This window comes from Fonsecaea nubica, assembly GCF_001646965.1.
Source record: "Fonsecaea nubica strain CBS 269.64 chromosome Unknown Scaff41, whole genome shotgun sequence".
In the NCBI taxonomy this organism is placed as follows: domain Eukaryota; kingdom Fungi; phylum Ascomycota; class Eurotiomycetes; order Chaetothyriales; family Herpotrichiellaceae; genus Fonsecaea; species Fonsecaea nubica.
Genome location: NW_019173714.1, coordinates 31,327 through 46,726, shown reverse-complemented (window position 1 = coordinate 46,726; position 15,400 = coordinate 31,327). Strand labels below are relative to the sequence as shown.

At 52.6% G+C, this 15,400-nt stretch overlaps 6 protein-coding genes across 6 annotated transcripts; 2 read left to right on the top strand and 4 right to left on the bottom strand.

Annotated features, from left to right (window-relative positions):
* Nucleotides 1-76: 76 nt before the first annotated feature.
* On the bottom strand, nucleotides 77-1,870 carry AYO20_06456 (hypothetical protein; the record flags this gene model as incomplete). Its single annotated transcript, XM_022644746.1, has 1 exon — nucleotides 77-1,870. One exon carries the CDS (start codon nucleotides 1,868-1,870, stop codon nucleotides 77-79), a length of 1,794 nt encoding a protein of 597 aa, XP_022499213.1.
* Nucleotides 1,871-2,419: 549 nt separating this feature from the next.
* AYO20_06455 (hypothetical protein) lies at nucleotides 2,420-5,116 on the top strand (the record flags this gene model as incomplete). The annotated part of the gene is made up of 1 exon (XM_022644745.1): nucleotides 2,420-5,116. The coding sequence occupies one exon, from the start codon at nucleotides 2,420-2,422 to the stop codon at nucleotides 5,114-5,116; it is 2,697 nt and encodes an 898-aa protein (XP_022499212.1).
* Nucleotides 5,117-5,691: 575 nt separating this feature from the next.
* AYO20_06454 (hypothetical protein) lies at nucleotides 5,692-6,458 on the bottom strand (the record flags this gene model as incomplete). Its single annotated transcript, XM_022644744.1, has 3 exons — nucleotides 5,692-6,241; nucleotides 6,328-6,347; nucleotides 6,405-6,458. The coding sequence occupies 3 exons, from the start codon at nucleotides 6,456-6,458 to the stop codon at nucleotides 5,692-5,694; spliced, it is 624 nt and encodes a 207-aa protein (XP_022499211.1).
* Nucleotides 6,459-7,771: 1,313 nt separating this feature from the next.
* AYO20_06453 (hypothetical protein) lies at nucleotides 7,772-9,367 on the bottom strand (the record flags this gene model as incomplete). Its single annotated transcript, XM_022644743.1, has 1 exon — nucleotides 7,772-9,367. The coding sequence occupies one exon, from the start codon at nucleotides 9,365-9,367 to the stop codon at nucleotides 7,772-7,774; it is 1,596 nt and encodes a 531-aa protein (XP_022499210.1).
* Nucleotides 9,368-11,335: 1,968 nt separating this feature from the next.
* AYO20_06452 (hypothetical protein) lies at nucleotides 11,336-13,095 on the bottom strand (the record flags this gene model as incomplete). Its single annotated transcript, XM_022644742.1, has 3 exons — nucleotides 11,336-11,931; nucleotides 12,036-12,195; nucleotides 12,244-13,095. 3 exons carry the CDS (start codon nucleotides 13,093-13,095, stop codon nucleotides 11,336-11,338), a joined length of 1,608 nt encoding a protein of 535 aa, XP_022499209.1.
* Nucleotides 13,096-13,975: 880 nt separating this feature from the next.
* AYO20_06451 (hypothetical protein) lies at nucleotides 13,976-14,916 on the top strand (the record flags this gene model as incomplete). The annotated part of the gene is made up of 3 exons (XM_022644741.1): nucleotides 13,976-13,996; nucleotides 14,103-14,349; nucleotides 14,438-14,916. The coding sequence occupies 3 exons, from the start codon at nucleotides 13,976-13,978 to the stop codon at nucleotides 14,914-14,916; spliced, it is 747 nt and encodes a 248-aa protein (XP_022499208.1).
* Nucleotides 14,917-15,400: the final 484 nt, after the last annotated feature.

Sequence of the window (15,400 nt, the reverse complement as noted above, 5' to 3'; positions counted from 1 at the left end):
GCATCTAAATGATGACGGGTTGCCGAAAGTGGTCTTGGCTTGTTTAAGCTTCTCTTTCCGAAAGAGCATTTTCGTTTCATAGCTTCGCCTTCAGTTGCCCGTCCTCAATCTTCTGTGTCTGTCGTGCCGTTGCTTCGTCGTTGATCACGACCTTGCCATCGGCTTCACCAGCCTCACCGAAAAATATGACCTGGACGGTCAAGTCATCTCTGTACCGGCGGCTGTAAGGGCTCGGCAACGTGAGCAGCGCGCACACCATGTCCTTGTCTTTCCCACCCAATGCGTTCCGGATGAGGTGAGTTGCACAGTTCTTGTCCTCGACCACGAAGCGATTAGAGGTGGAAGGGGGTGAAGCAGGAATGTCCCATTGTTGCTGTCGGATGGGCTTCTCCACGTTGTTGGTGTTGGAGGTTTTGCCATCCTTTGCGTCCTTCTGGCTAGAGGAGGTGTCAATGCGGCCAGTCTTGTCCATATTTCCCCCTTTCTCAACTGGTAGCCCACTGGGCGTTGATTTGAACCAACTCGTCAACCAAGCAGCAGTATTCGTCCCAGAGGATCCCTTGCTACTGGCAAGTTTGTTTTGATGTTCAATCCATTGACCCACGAGCCCAACAACTTCTTCATTTGTCAGCATCTCCCACAGCCCGTCCGTGGCCATCACCAGAAAATCACCATCAGAGGGGTTGATCTTTGTGCTCGTCACCACAGGCTCTGCAGTGACATAGGGTGGAGTTTTCAGCAACTGATGCGGCGTCCTTCCAAAGAAGTTCTTCTTGATTCGATCCTGCGTTTCTCGCGACCATTTATAAAATGCATCCCCGAATGCGCGAGTCGGTTCCAGATTGCCCAAGACCCGTCCAGCTCGAATAACGTAGTCCTCGCCTGGATGTTCGGCGCGCATGCGTGCTTCTTCGTTGGGATTGGAGCCGGTCTGGTCTTCTGAGAGTGGCGTGGCAAACCACTTACCCGTTTGCGGGTTGCGACGGCCAAGCACGGCGCGGGAATCCCCAGTGCATGCGACGCGGAGGGTCTTGGACTGCGAGTCGTAGAAGGACAGCAGTGCGCAGGAGCCTGATAGAGCAGGTGCAAGTATTTCGGCAGCAAGCCGTTTGCTAGGGGTTTTGCTGAGTTTATTGACACTGTCCAAACAGATTTCGTTGTCCAGTTTGACGAAGGCGGATTTGAGGGCTTGGTCAATAGCTGCGGGTGATGGAAAGGGGGATTTTGCGTCTGAAAGAGCCGCCTTGTAGGTGCGATTAAGTTCGCGGGCGGCAAAAGAGATCAAGACCTGCCGCAGTTTGGCAGAGGTAGTCCATCCGGAATGACCATCGAAAACACCCCAGAACATCCAATCCGATGATGCTGAACCCTCTGTGGCAGCGACTGTATTCGGAACTTCGACGATCTTCTCTGCATGGTCATCCTCAATTGGGTCGTTGCTGGGAAGCTGGACCATATCATATCTCACCACACCCCGTCCTCTGCCGACGAGGAATGATTGTTCATTCTTGCGTAATCTTTCTGTGGCTTGCTCAGGGGTCATCATCTCTAAGACCTTCCTGCCGTAGTCATCTGTGTCCTTGGCCAAAGGACCGTCGCCCACGATGGACCCGGTGAAGAATTGATCGTTGTCAACTACCAATGCCTTCCGATATTGTTCGGGACCTGTAGTCACCGACGCAGGGTCAGCAGCTTCTGGAGAAGACCGTGGAGTATCTGCTGTGGTGCTTAGACCCCTGCTAGACTGTGGCGATACTGATAATGGTTGGGTTTTGAGAAGATGCTCTGGCCCATCACCTCTGTAAGCATACCAGGCTCCGATTGCTCCCAGGGATCCAACGAATAGGATTGGTATCTTGGGTATACGCATGGAGGACTGGAACGGTACTCGAGATGTACTGTATCTGCGGACAAGGGAGGCTGAATGAACGTTGGCCGAGGCTACGACATGGTTCGGAGGCGCAAAGGGGGACGATTTGGAGACGAGCTTCCGAGAGGCAGAGCGTCGGGCCGAGCGAAGGGCGAAAAGGGCAGCGCGACGCATTGGAGACGACGGAGGTCAAGGAGGCGAGGAAGAAGATGAGGACGAGAGCATCTAGGGAGGGCGAAAAGGGCAAGAAAGACAGGGCGAAGGCGATGGCAACGATGACCCTGACACGGACACCTGAGCAGATACTCAATTTGTTCGCCTACAAAAGTAAAGTCGATGAGGCTGGAGGCTGTTGGATGCGCATCACGCAGATCTAGATTGAGCCAATCGGAGATTTAATTCTCCTGCTCCGCTTCCCTCCTCGCCTCGTAAACGTCACCCGCCGCATCAACTGCGGCGGAATTATTTGCAGTCGCAGATCTGCCTATCCATCACCCCTCACATTCGCCGCCATATTCTCTGCTGTCGAAATTCGCAGGAACCGGCAATATGTCTTCGCGAGCCCTCCGCAAACTACAGCGGGAGCAGGAGTTGCAGAGACAGGTTGAGGCTGCCAAAAAGGCATACGAGGAAGCGGAAGAGTCAGAAGAGGACGATGATATCCCGGAGCCACCCTCCCGTCCTATGAACGCTTTTGACATGCTGGAGGATATTGAGGACGCAGGTGATTCTGACGAACATGAATACGAGTCCATAACACGCGCAGATGCTACAGAAAACCCCGACACCAAGCCATCCCAAGATTCAATATCAACACCCTCTACCAAGTCGAAGAGGAAAAAGAAGAAATCCAAGAAGAAAGGCAAGGCCAAAGAAGAAGCACAGAAAGACCAGGAGGAGCAATCTGGCGACGAAGTTGACCGGGCCCTGAAAGAGTTGGCTGCAAAAGAAGGACGAGCACAGGCGGCGTCTGCTGTGAAACAGGAGACACCTACCTTTGAGACGAGAGCCACCAGGCTTCTGGGCATAGATTCGCACAACCTCAATCCTGTCAACGAAATGAAAAGCCTTTTCGGGAGCATTGCACTTGAAGGGCAAGAGTCTCGCTCGGCGCCTCGAGCACCACGCCGTCGAGAACAGAACCAGCGGGGTGGCGTTGATCTTGCAACTGCACTTACGGGAAGATATTGTGCGGCGAGCAAGGGAAAAGAGCTAGGATCTCTCGCACACAGGCGGAATGTCTTTATCCAGGGCAAAGAAGAGTGGCCCTTGGCCACGAGTGGAGGGTTGAGCATGGAATTGGTCAAATCAGACTCTGATTCGAGGGATTCGTCCGAGAAGCGATATAACATCATACACCAAAACGCCTATCGCGAGACACAGGTTTATTTCTACATGGCCGTCGAATCAATGGATCCTCAAAGAATGATCGGCATGTTATCCATGTACCCTTACCATATTGCAACTCTCCTCCAAGTCTCGGAAATCGCGAAACACCAGGGCGACAACGCCGTCTCGGGAGATCTTGTTGAACGTGCGTTGTTCACGTTCGGCAAATCGGCACACAGCACCTTCCCAGCCTCTTTAAGAAGCGGCATTGCTCGTGTGCCATTCAACGACCCAGCCAACCGAGAACTATATCTCGCAATCTGGCGCTACATCAGAAATCTCGAGATGCGGGGGACGTGGCGGACAGCGTTTGAATGGTCTAAGGTCCTTCTTCAGCTCAATCCGCTGACGGATCCCTATGGAGTCACCCTTATGATCGATCAACTTGCCTTGAGAGGCCGACAACACGCTCAACTTATTGCGCTCTGCTCGGACGATGCATATGGCCAAGCGTGGGATTTTCTGCCCAATATTCAAATTTCTCTGGCACTCGCCTATCAACGGTCCGGCAATCCACGTGAAGCACGTACTCGTCTCGCCGTTGCGATGCACAAATACCCTTACATCTTATCTGCTCTGGCTTCGGCACTCGACATCTCGCCGCTACCCAAGTCCCTCTGGGCGAAATTACCATCCACTGACGCTGAAAAGCTCTACACTCAACTTTACGTCAGTCGTGCAAAGGACCTGTGGAACACCCCGGAAACTATCAGCCTCCTCGCCGAGGTAGCGGAGACCCTTTCTCACTACAGCGATGCGATCTCGGCCGCTCCAAAGGCGCCGAAGCTGGAGATTTCACTCGAAGAAGCCAGGCATATCATGCTCCTCGAAATCCCCTCGTTGATCGCCCTCCTCCCACGTCGGTTTACGACTATGCCTACTTCGTCATCCGATGTCCTCCCTCCCCCAGACTCCTTGTCTGACTATGTCGTTCGAGCACCGGGCTCCGGTCGTTCGCGAGGGGCTGATGGAACTATGCAAACTATCTTCAATGCCGCAGGTGCGACTGCGGGCACCGCGGGCAGCCTCCTTACACGTATCATGAACTGGTTCCAAACACCAGTCTCTGCAGAAGGCGCGAACGCTGGAGGTGAGTCGGAAGGCCAAGCTGCCCTTCGCGCATTGCAAGAGCAACTCGGGGGGAATATTCCTCCGGAAATGATTGAGGAGCTTCTGAGGATCCATCTGGATGAAGCCGAGGAGGTAGAAGAAGGCGTTACCCCTGAGGGATTAGGGATGGCTGGAGGATGGGACTATTATATGGATGCGAATGCCAACAATTCGACAGCTGACGACGACGATGATGACGGTATGCCTGAGTTGGAGAGCATTCCCGACGACGAAGCGACCACGACCCAAACGGGACAGTCGCATCCCCCGCACTCAGCCATGGTGGAAGATGCTGACGAAGAAGACGAGGGCGCTCAAGACAGAGCACCTCAACGTGCCCTGATTGGCGGTCACGCGGTGTTACGACACGTTGATTCGGACGCTGAAGAGGAGGAAGTCGAGGAAGTGGGCGAGAGTCGCGCGATGCCAGCTCTCCGGGCCCAAGAACCGCAGCCCTTATCACAAGTTGCAAACGACTCTACAACAAGTGGTGCTACACCCTCCTCCTCCAACCAAGATCAAGATCAAGAATACCTCGACCCTCAACGCCTACAACGCTGGCTCCTCACCAACGGGCTTAGTGATCTCCAGTCCAACCCGACGAATCCGCAGACGTTGCAAACATATTTGAGGAGGCTGAAACTCCTGAGCACAAAACAGCAGGATTGGATAGTCAGGATGGTCAGACAACGCGCCGGCGAGGCGGTTGAAAGACGCGTCAGAGAAGGGATGGAGCGCGGCGGATAAGCTGCGTTTTTGGCAGTTCTGGGAGGATAAAAAATAGATTCTGGAAAAAGCATGCCGACATGCATAGAGATGGCACAGTTAAGCTAAGCTAAGCTAAGCAGCGAACGGTGTATAAAACCGAGATTTCGTGAACCATCTTCTCATACATCCCATGTTCCTTTTACCTCGACAAGTGAAACTCCTCAGCACGTACGTATGTGTCTGAAGATGGCGTAGAAATCTTTCTGCCGGGTCTGGGAAACAGGGAGGGGAGGGGGGGGTGAATGAGCTCTTTCTTGTACGCGCATTCTCTATCTTCCTCTGTGTCATTTGCATGGACTGTGTTCTCGTACACTCTCCCCTTGTTTACGTGGTTCTAGGGACCATGTTCCTACATGTTCCTACATGTTCCTCCTCGGATAGCATATACCTCGTATACCCTCGTATATGTATGTGTGTATGTATGTTTACACGTTCTCACACTCCCCCCCAATCCAACGAATTGTGAAAGGCCCCGACCAATAGAAAAGCGGCCAATAGTGATACCTACAAAAAAAAGAGGCCTCCCCTTTACTTCTTCAGGCTTCCTCAGGCTTTTAAACCTTGCCGCCCCCCTGTTGTAGACCCGTCAGGCCTGCGCCTGGCTTGCCGTCGCTCCCAGCGGGTTCGGGCGCGGGATCGGTCCTCTCCAGTCCCTTTGCGCCTTGGTCCGCCCCGACCTTGTGCATCTGCTCGCCCACCTCGCCGCTCCCCGTGGCTCGAGAACCGGTATCGCTCCCTCCTTCTTTCTTGCCACCACCCACAGCCGTCTCGGTGCTATGTGCGGGCTTCGGGGCCGAGCTGCCGTGAGAGGTGTCACTGACCTTTTTGCCGTCCGGGGTCAAGCCAAACACGGCGCTGTGGCTTCCTGGGGCGGCGGTGCCAGACAGCTTGTCCGTGGGGTTGGGTTCGCCGACGAGGGCTGGGTCAGGTCCTTGTTCGGGGGACTGGACTCGGTCTAGGTTGTGGGAGCTGCCGTGGTGATCACTGCTGCCGCTGTTTCCTGCCGAGACGGGCTTCGAGGGAGTTTCGCTCGCCGAGGAGCTCGTGATGCTGTCATCACTGGTGGATGCGTCATTCCTGTGATGGTGGCCGGCGAGATGATGGCTGGAATTGGAAAATAAAGAGTCAGTCAGTCGGCCATGGCAGGATGGATATTGTAGTGATGTGGTTGAAAAGGGGTATTCTCTTACTGGGTGGTGTTGTCTGATGACTATACGGGGCATTGTCAATTGAGATCCTCCAGTGGGAAAAGGGTTGTAACACTTACATCCTCCTTGTTATACCCCATAACATGATTGACGAGGTTCTTTGCCGTTTCCATCTTCGTTTTTTTTGGGGAGGGGCACAGATTTCTTGTATGATCGTCTTGTATTTTGATAGCTCACACGTTGAGGTGGGGGTTAGGTGAGGTGTGCGGTGCAGTATAGGATTTTTACAAGGGAGACAGAATTTCTTGTCCTGTCGGACAGCTTATGGTGATAGTTATGTAGCGTTGATTGCAGGACGATCGTATGGTATGGTGGTGACTGAATGATAAACTCCCAAAGGAGGGGAGGTAGAGAGGGAGGCGGACAAATATATGAATACCTACCTACTAGTACCTACTTACTTGGTTTTTACGGAGTTGATCAAATAAAACACCCACCCCGTCCCCCTCCTCTTCCCTCTTTGCCTTTGCCATCGAAAGGGTCCCCATGGACCATGTGTTGGTATCGACTTAGCGAAGCAGATGCCATTAGGTCTTGGAGGGGCATTGGACGATCCCCTCCATCCTCATCTTGTTGCTGAGGGAAGATCTGACGACGTCATTTCCTCGTGGTGTGCGTCATAGCAGCAGCGTTTTCAGCCCGCGTGTGTCAAGTGTACGAGAGGAAGGAGCGAGTGAGTGTGATGGTACCTAGGCAGTCTAGGGTAGGTTACTGGCGTATATCTCTCCCCAAAACAGTTTAGTGCCAGAACCTCGTCGTCATCGTCATCATCAATGCGGGGCAAGGAACCGACTGGCCGACTTGGTGGTGGCGTTCTTTGGGGAGAAGCTTGGCCCGGTGGAAACAACCAGGAAGCTTAGCAGACACTTTGGCTGGTTTGCGGCGCAGAGACAAGCATGACCAAGGCAAGCCAACATAGTGGGAAGTGATGCTTCATTCTCCGGTGCCTACCAGGTACGATGTCCTACAGGTCCAGTGGAATTACCCCCGTGCGATTCCACAACGGACCCGTCGTCATCTTGATCACTCATCTGCATCTTTCATCTCACGGCCAAACTCGAATACATTTTCAAAGTTTTCAATTTTTGGGTATATACAGAGAATTCATATCAAGATTGTTTGTCATGGCAAGACTTTGCAAACCAAAAAAGACAAAAGGCATCTGGCTCAGGTTCGTGGTATCAATTGTCCCATCTTTCTCTATCCGTCCCCCTCCCTCCCCCTCCGAGTCTTCTCTTGGAAGAACAAAAACACAAAGAAAAAGCTCACACGTGCGTTCTGGTTTTGTACAGCAGTCGATCAAAATACAACATCTTGTTTTTCTTTCTCTCCCCATGTCTTCATTCCTCTCAAGGCTCATATACCCCCCCATTCGTAGTCAGAAGTGTGGCTCGCACGACTCCTCTCCAGTATTGTTCTCTCATGGCTACAGCGACGTGGTGGTGGCAGACCTGGAAATGGTCGTGAATCCAGAGCTCGTCCGCACAAAGCGCGTCTGGGCGCCGATAGTCGACGTGCTTGTGCTCGTGCTCGTACTTGTGCTGGTGCTAGTGGTGCTGGTGCTGGTTCTGGTTCTGATTCTGGTGCTCGTGCTCGTGCTCGTACTTGTACTCGTGCTGGTGCTGGTGGTGCTCGTAGTGGTACTCGTCGTCGAAGTCGACACTTCAATCGCCGCTACTGCCACCGTTGGCGTGGCCGTAACGGTGATAGTGCTTTGCGAGACCTCCGTGACAGTAATGTACTGGATACTGCAAGGAGTCTGCGCAGGGACTACAGTGACTGTCTCGGTGACGGTAGACTGCAACGTGATGGTCGTAGTACCTTGGGCACCCACGTCAACACTCGCGGCAGCCACCTGGTTGAGATCTGCAGGAGTCGGCGATGGTAGGTTGAGGGTGGCGTATATCGTGCTCGTCTGAGTCAGAGTCCTCGTCAGGTGCATGGTGGTCGTGACCACGGACGCTGACTCTCCAGCCCCCATCGTCAAGGTAAAGGTCGTCTCCTCGACAGTGGTGCTCACCGCGGCAACCTCTTGGCCAGCTGTGCTAGTTTCCACCGTCCATGGTGCCCACGCAGACCAAGGGATGCCTGTGTCGGTAGTGGCGGCAACTGCAGCAACCGATGCAACATCGGTAGAGGCGACATCCACCGTCGCAGCAGCTACAGTGAGGCCAGTGCTGGACGTTGACGGAGTCGGCACCGGCAATGGGTCGACCACATTGTTATTATTTGCATCATCAATAACAGTCGTCGTCGTTGTCGCCGCAGTCGTTGTTGTCGTTGTCGTCGTCGTCGTCGTGATGGCTCCAGTAACTGTGTTGACAGATACCGTGGTCGATGACAACAAGGGCGGTGCAACCTCAACAAATGGGATGGTGGATGTAGTTGTCGAAGTGGTGGTAGACGACGAGCTGGAGGATGTAGTGGTAGAGGACGAAGTCGTGGGCACATCGATAACCACGCTTGAGGTTGTAGTCGTCGAGGTAGACGTCGTGGTAGATGTCGTGGTAGATGTCGTGGTGGATGATGAGGTGGTGAAGGTTGGAATAAACGGACTGAAGGATGAGGTAGTAGTAGTGGTTGAAGGAGACGCCACTGTCGTTGTCGTTGTCGTCGTTGTTGTTGTCGTGGTGGGAGTGAAAGTGGGTATATCCCTAGGCCTTGATGTGGTTGTAGTAGTAGTGGTGGTGGTTGTGGAACTGGGGCTGAAGCTGGGAGTGGTACTGGTCACTATGCTCGGTGGTGCCAATGTACGGGTCGTTGAGGTTTGGACGGTTGCTCTGGACGTGGTGGTTTCTGACCAGTCGTCCCAGTCGGACCATTCTGAGCTTGAGATTGAGCCTGAGCCTGAGCCTGAATCTGAGCCCGAGCCCGAGCCCGAGCTCGAGCTCGAGCTCGAGCCTAAGCCTAACAAGGAGAGGACATCGTTGAGTTGACGTTTGGGAAGTCGATAGGTGGACTCGTCAGGGCGAGCTTGCGCCAACGTCAAGCAAGCCACGAGTGCGAGGGTCTGGAAATGCATTTTGGGGGTATGTCGTTATTTTTTCACGGGGTTCGTATGTCTCGTCAGGAGTTTCTTCTTCTCTATCGCGTCTTCTGGAAAGTTGTCAAAACTTCTTTCTGCCTTGGATTGAGCGATCCTCTATGTCGAGTTCAACCCGCTTGGTAAACAAAAATCAATTTGTGTTTGGGGATAATGAGTGACTGGAGCAGGTGTGAATTGAATAAAGAGTGGCTGACGTCTCTAGGACGTCTGAAGCAAATGCTCAAAGGAGTGACGGTGAGTTGATGGGAATGGAAGAAGCAGAGAAGACAGAACATGCACAGAAGGGAAGGGAAGGCCATGTAAATGCTCTTCACGAGCGGAGTTGCCATCCTGAAGCGTTAGCATTAGCCGTCTTCTCAGGAAATTGTAGGGTCATCGGAGGGTTGCGGTTCGCGCAGGCCAACCCAGAATATGGTCCAGGATGAGCAAAACCGAGCGCAGATCCAGCATGAAACCAAAGACGATGACCGGCCAAGAAAGCGTGGTTGGTTGAGTAAGAAGTCGAATAGAGTGTCGCACGAGTAGGAGAAGAAATACAGGAGGCGGGTGGGGCCGATCCAGGGGACCAGGGGGCAATATGCAAGCCGTGATTGGGTCATTGTTCCAAGGCTATGCATACACTTTACCCCTTTAGAGGCTAGCGCCATCGGATATCCGACTCCTGAGCAAGGCTGAAGGTGGCACTGTGGCACCAAGCACCAGCAAGTGGCTGTCGACGTCCCTTCGTCGTCATATTGACCAGGCTCTCAAACACTTCAGTTCCCCATTCAAGCTCCGTCTCGTGATGAACCACATGGGAAGGGTCTCAGAGCTTGTCGCATACCATCAAAACCCCAGCACCAGAGATGAAGCACTTTCTTCGTGCGACGTACACCTACAAGGAACCCCCTATCATAAAGGAGAATTGTCGCTTGACCAGCTTGCCCGGATAAGCGATCCTGCTAGCATCAGTGACGAAGCTCAAAGTATCGTTCACTATGCGACTCACCCGATCGCTAATCTGCACACACCGTGTAGCGCAAATTGTATGCAAGTCATTTCGGAAGAGCGCGCTTCGCGTCCGTCGGATACACGACCTTTGGCCCGCGTCTGAGTCGTGTTGCTCAAGGTTTCGCTCTCGTGGCACTCTATCGCGCGACTTCAGCCCCATAATAATTAAGCAGCGAAGATCCTTTTATTCTCCATTCCCCATTCTCCCTTTTCTTTTAATTTCTCTCTGCAGCCTTGGGGAGAGCGGAGGAGCTTGTCTATGACTGACTCGGAGACCATTTTAGCGGAAGCCTTGTCAGTAAGCGGCCCCTGAGGCTCGTGAGGCTCGGTCTTCTATTTACGGACATGGAATAAAGACTCATCCGTTGTCGGCTTTTGTGCTCACCGACCACGAGAGCACATCTTCCCCTTTAGCGGACCAACATGCACACTGATCGTCGCGAAGGCGTTCAGAATCCAATTTCATGAAAGTTATCAAGCAGCCCACGCGAAAAGGATTCTCAGGAGTTGGTTCATCGGGGGTTCATACCGTCGGTGCCGACACCCTCGTCGTCGACGGTAAAGCGACGATCACAAAAAAAAAGCCCCGTCCATGCTTTTGGTGTATCCGGCGGGCTGTGGCCACGGTTTCCTGTGAATGTACATGATCCATTACAGTGCTTCATGGACATCAGCTCACTTTTGGGCATTTGCGTTGAACATTGCTTCTCTATGAGCGTCGAGACCAACTGCCTCAAATAAAATAGTATTTCAGATTCTTGTTTAGGTTGGATCACATTTCGAGAGTATAGTGCTATCAAAGACAAATAAGTCAATGACTTGAAGAAATCGAGACCCCTGTCCGCTGTTGCTAAAGGAGGAAAATGTACCTGCCTGTTGCTCGTTCCGGTCTATATATGGAACAGGGTTGGTGCTGCCGTTGCAATGAAGTCTGCCTTCATCATCTCTATTAATCTAACATTGATGGGGCTCCCCCTCGTCTGTGGAAATCTGATCAGCAATGTGAACCTTGACGGTACCAAATGAACACCCACTATTGATCATCTTCTTCATGGCCAGCACCAAACTCACACCCATGACCGCAAATCCAAACACAATGCAGGCCACGGCTGGTATCGTCTTCCAGCTTCTAGTGCTGAGCTTGATATAACACAACGGCGGTAAAATGTAAGCCAGCGCACACGCACTGGTCGCCCCGATCAGCTCGAAAACGGCCCCCAGGTCACACGTGATCAAGCTGATGGCCATGGCACTGACCACAAGGGCGCTGCTAAAGATCAGATGTCGGTTGGGCTGGTAGGGCTCCTCGGGAAACCAATAGTTGTTCATGACTTCTCTGCAGACAAAACACTCAAGGGGAAGGGTGGTGAGCATGTTGAGCCCAAAACACAATCGGGCGATCTGGACCACCACATGCCCCTGCGACGGGAAATTGTTCAAGACGTTGCCCTTGGTCTTGTCACCGAATGTGAGAAACCCTGCTAGAGCCATGACGAGGCAGGCAATCAGGGAGATGAAGGTGCTGTAATGGGTCACAGTGGAAAATCGGTCTAGAGTAGGTGTTTTGAGAGAGCCGTAGATCAGTAGGGAATTATGATGGCAGACAAAAGCTAGACAGATTAGCTGCGGGTAACCACATGTACAGGGGCCATACCAAACGAAATCACTCCGACGGCCTGGAAGAATCCATCATTGACGAAGAGCAACCCTCTCAGACCTCCGCGCAGTTCCGAATCAACAATGGCTCCCTGCGTGACAACCGTCACAATGATGATCATCATGCTGATCAACGCCAGTGTAGATGCTTTTGCGAGCTGCGGCCGTTAGCTTTATTCCCGGCGTGTGCATTGGGAGAGAGACACCTTTGCGATATCCCTGTAAAGACTCAACGGCCAGCTGATCGCCAGAATGAAAAGGACTATGACAGCTCTTCGGTCGGTCAGAAGCCATAGAAACGGGATATCCCTCAATCCGGGAATCAATGCTTCGATAACGTGCGGGATGGTGTCTCCAACAATTATACAAAAAGCAATCATGCCGCCAAATGCGAACGCCCACTGTGCAACCGAAATGGCGACCAACCCACTGGACCCAAAGCAATGCTGCATGGTCGCCTGAAAGGAATCTGCTCCCGACAGTTTGCTGTTGATGACGATCAGGCGAATCGTCCAGTCCACCGTGACTGTCAGCGATACCAGCAGTATTATTCCCATGGTCATGCCAGCTTGCCGAAATGCATACGGCTGCCCAATAATCCCAGCCCCAATGATCGAATTGGCCATGTTCATAAACGCACTGCGCATTCCACTCTTAGGTCTAGCATCGGGCAAGTGGTCTTCTGGCTGGAAGGATTCAGAGAGAAAGGGAGACTCGGTCGGAGGAGTGATGTCTGTCAATAGAGGAGCATGCTGGCTAGGAGAGGTGAGGTAATCCTCCTCTTCAACCCAATCTTCTCGAGCTTGGGTATTCGACGACTCGTCGATGTCGAACCGCACTCGGTTCGTCGTTCGGGGAGTGCCATCGGGTCGAGGGTGGGAGAGGGAGGACTGCCTCAGCGAGGCGGGTCGAGTGTCATTGTTGACTGAGTCGGTAGGAGACTCTGCACTCCAGGCCGGCGTGTCCTCTGCAGATGCAAGGAGATGCCTGTAGTCGTCGATCTTGCCATTGGCGAGGTTGTGAACAGATCCATTAGAATCTTCGTCATCTGCGGTCATCTCGCACCAATTTCATCTCGTCTGCCGGCCAATCCAACGACTATCGACGAGAGTTCTGTCGGAAGGGTGAAGCTGTCATCCTTGGATGTTTACGAGGCATGTGCAGTTGCACGATACAAGTTGAGGCTCAGTCATCACGTGCCTTGACTGCGCAACAATGTCCGTCTGCGCAGCCGCTACGGACGAGCACTAAGACACGACCATGACACTTCCCGGATGTGTATATGCCCCGTGTTGTCGCCATGATCAACTGACAAGATCGACTCTCTACATGTTATTAGCATCCTCAGTTCTCAGTCCACGGTGCTTCCGAGGCCATGTCTAGCAGCAGGCCTTGCAGCGTGTTGTTGTCTCCCTAAAGATACATACCAGCGGCTCAGCCTTACAATTCCACTTGCCTCGCAGCTTTGACGTCGGTCTACCATGGTCCTTGGGCGCAGTCTTCACCCATGAAGGTCCTGCTTCCCCAGCAGATTTCCTACCTCTCACTGCGAGATTCCTGGGAATTGGGACATATGCAGCTCGCCTTCACGAGTCACAACTTGTGCATAATGACCCCGCATCAATCAAGGCCCCCAAACCACTTCCGATTCCGAACTCAAAGGGCCTGAAATGCTGATCGGACCTCAGGCCATTCGGAATTGGCGAGCCACTTCTATATGCTGAGCTTCACTGGCTTAGCTATTGCTTATCAACTCCACCTTAATTGTCAATGCGAAGACGTACAGCAGACGACAGAATGATCTGGCAAGGTTTAACATACCATTGAGCATTCAACTTGATCGTTCTGTGAAGTGCACGGAGAGGTGCTGTGTACATCATAAACAACGTCTTGGGACGCACTTCTTCACCGATACCTTCAACTGTCAATCCTCTCACAATGGGGGATTTCAAGGACAAGGTACGCCAATCTCTCCATTGCCCAAAGATGAAAGCATGACCACCATTTCCCTTCGCAAGGAACGTGTCGATACCGCATGTATGCTGATCCGCTCTTGATTTACCAGGTCATCGTCCTGACTGGGGCATCGAATGGAATTGGCGCAGCAACAGCTCAATTATTTCTGGAGCACGGCGCGAAAGTCGCAGCACTAGACATTGCAGACGCCGCAGCCTCATCCGACGCACAACAGCTCAATATCAAATGTGACGTCTCTTCGGAAGACTCTGTGAATGCAGCAATTAAGCAGGTACTGGACAAATGGTCCACTGTCGACGTCCTAGTCAACGTTGCCGGGGTCATGGACCAGTTTGGTAAGAGAGGCTCACCCTTCTCAAACAGAGTTTGCCCCTGTGGCCCAAATTCTGCTGGACAACTAATACACTTACATCCGGTGTCTAGAACGAGTCGGCGATGTGTCTAACGAGATGTGGAATCGTGTCATGAACATAAACGTCAACGGACCCTTCAACACGATGCGCGCCTGCATCAACCACTTCCTGACCAAGACGAACGAAGAACAGAAGGGCCGCATCGTCAACGTCGGGTCCGTGGCTTCGATCAGGGGCGGCGTCGCCGGAGTCGCCTACACAACCTCCAAGCATGCCTTGCTTGGGCTGTCACGCAACACAGCCTGGATGTACGCCAAGGAGGGGATTCAATGCAACGTGCTGCTTCCCGGCGGCGTGACCACGGAAATCATGAAGAACAGTAATTCTGTTCCAGACAAGATCGGCCTGGATACCTTGATGCCGGTAATGGCGACTTCTGTGGGGAACTGTGCGCCGGAAGATATGGCGAGGGCGATTCTGTACTTGGCCGGCGGCCCTGGCGTGAATGGTGCCGAGTTGAGGGTCGACAAAGGGATGACCGCCGCTTGAGCTAATCAGAAGGGGCAAATTCGCTGTGAGTGGTGCCCTGTTCGTGTACCTGAAAATGCTCGAGGCGACTCAATCTGGCTCGGAGCAGGTGAGATTCATCTCTGTGAGACAGGGTACCGACAAACAGTCGGCTCAGGAAATTCTGCTCTGATGTGATAGTGTCCTTGCGGATCTAGCAACTTGACCCCTTCATTTCGTGTCTATCACCAGATTATTTGAGAGAAAAGAAATGGATCAAACTTGTAGAGAGCAAAACTCGTTGGACGAGAGAAAACCCATCATTTTGGATTTTCCTTCTTCTGCAGGACTGGTAGCCTGTCTTTTCGCTTCAAAAGCTCTAGAAACTAAACAATTAACACTAAAAATGCTGTACAATGCTGAGTGAGGGTGGTAAGTAGGGCACACAATCGGCCTCTTCTACCTGGTTTTTTCCCGTGAATGCTGATGATAGATGCGCTGCAACAAAAGTCGCTGTGTATTCGTT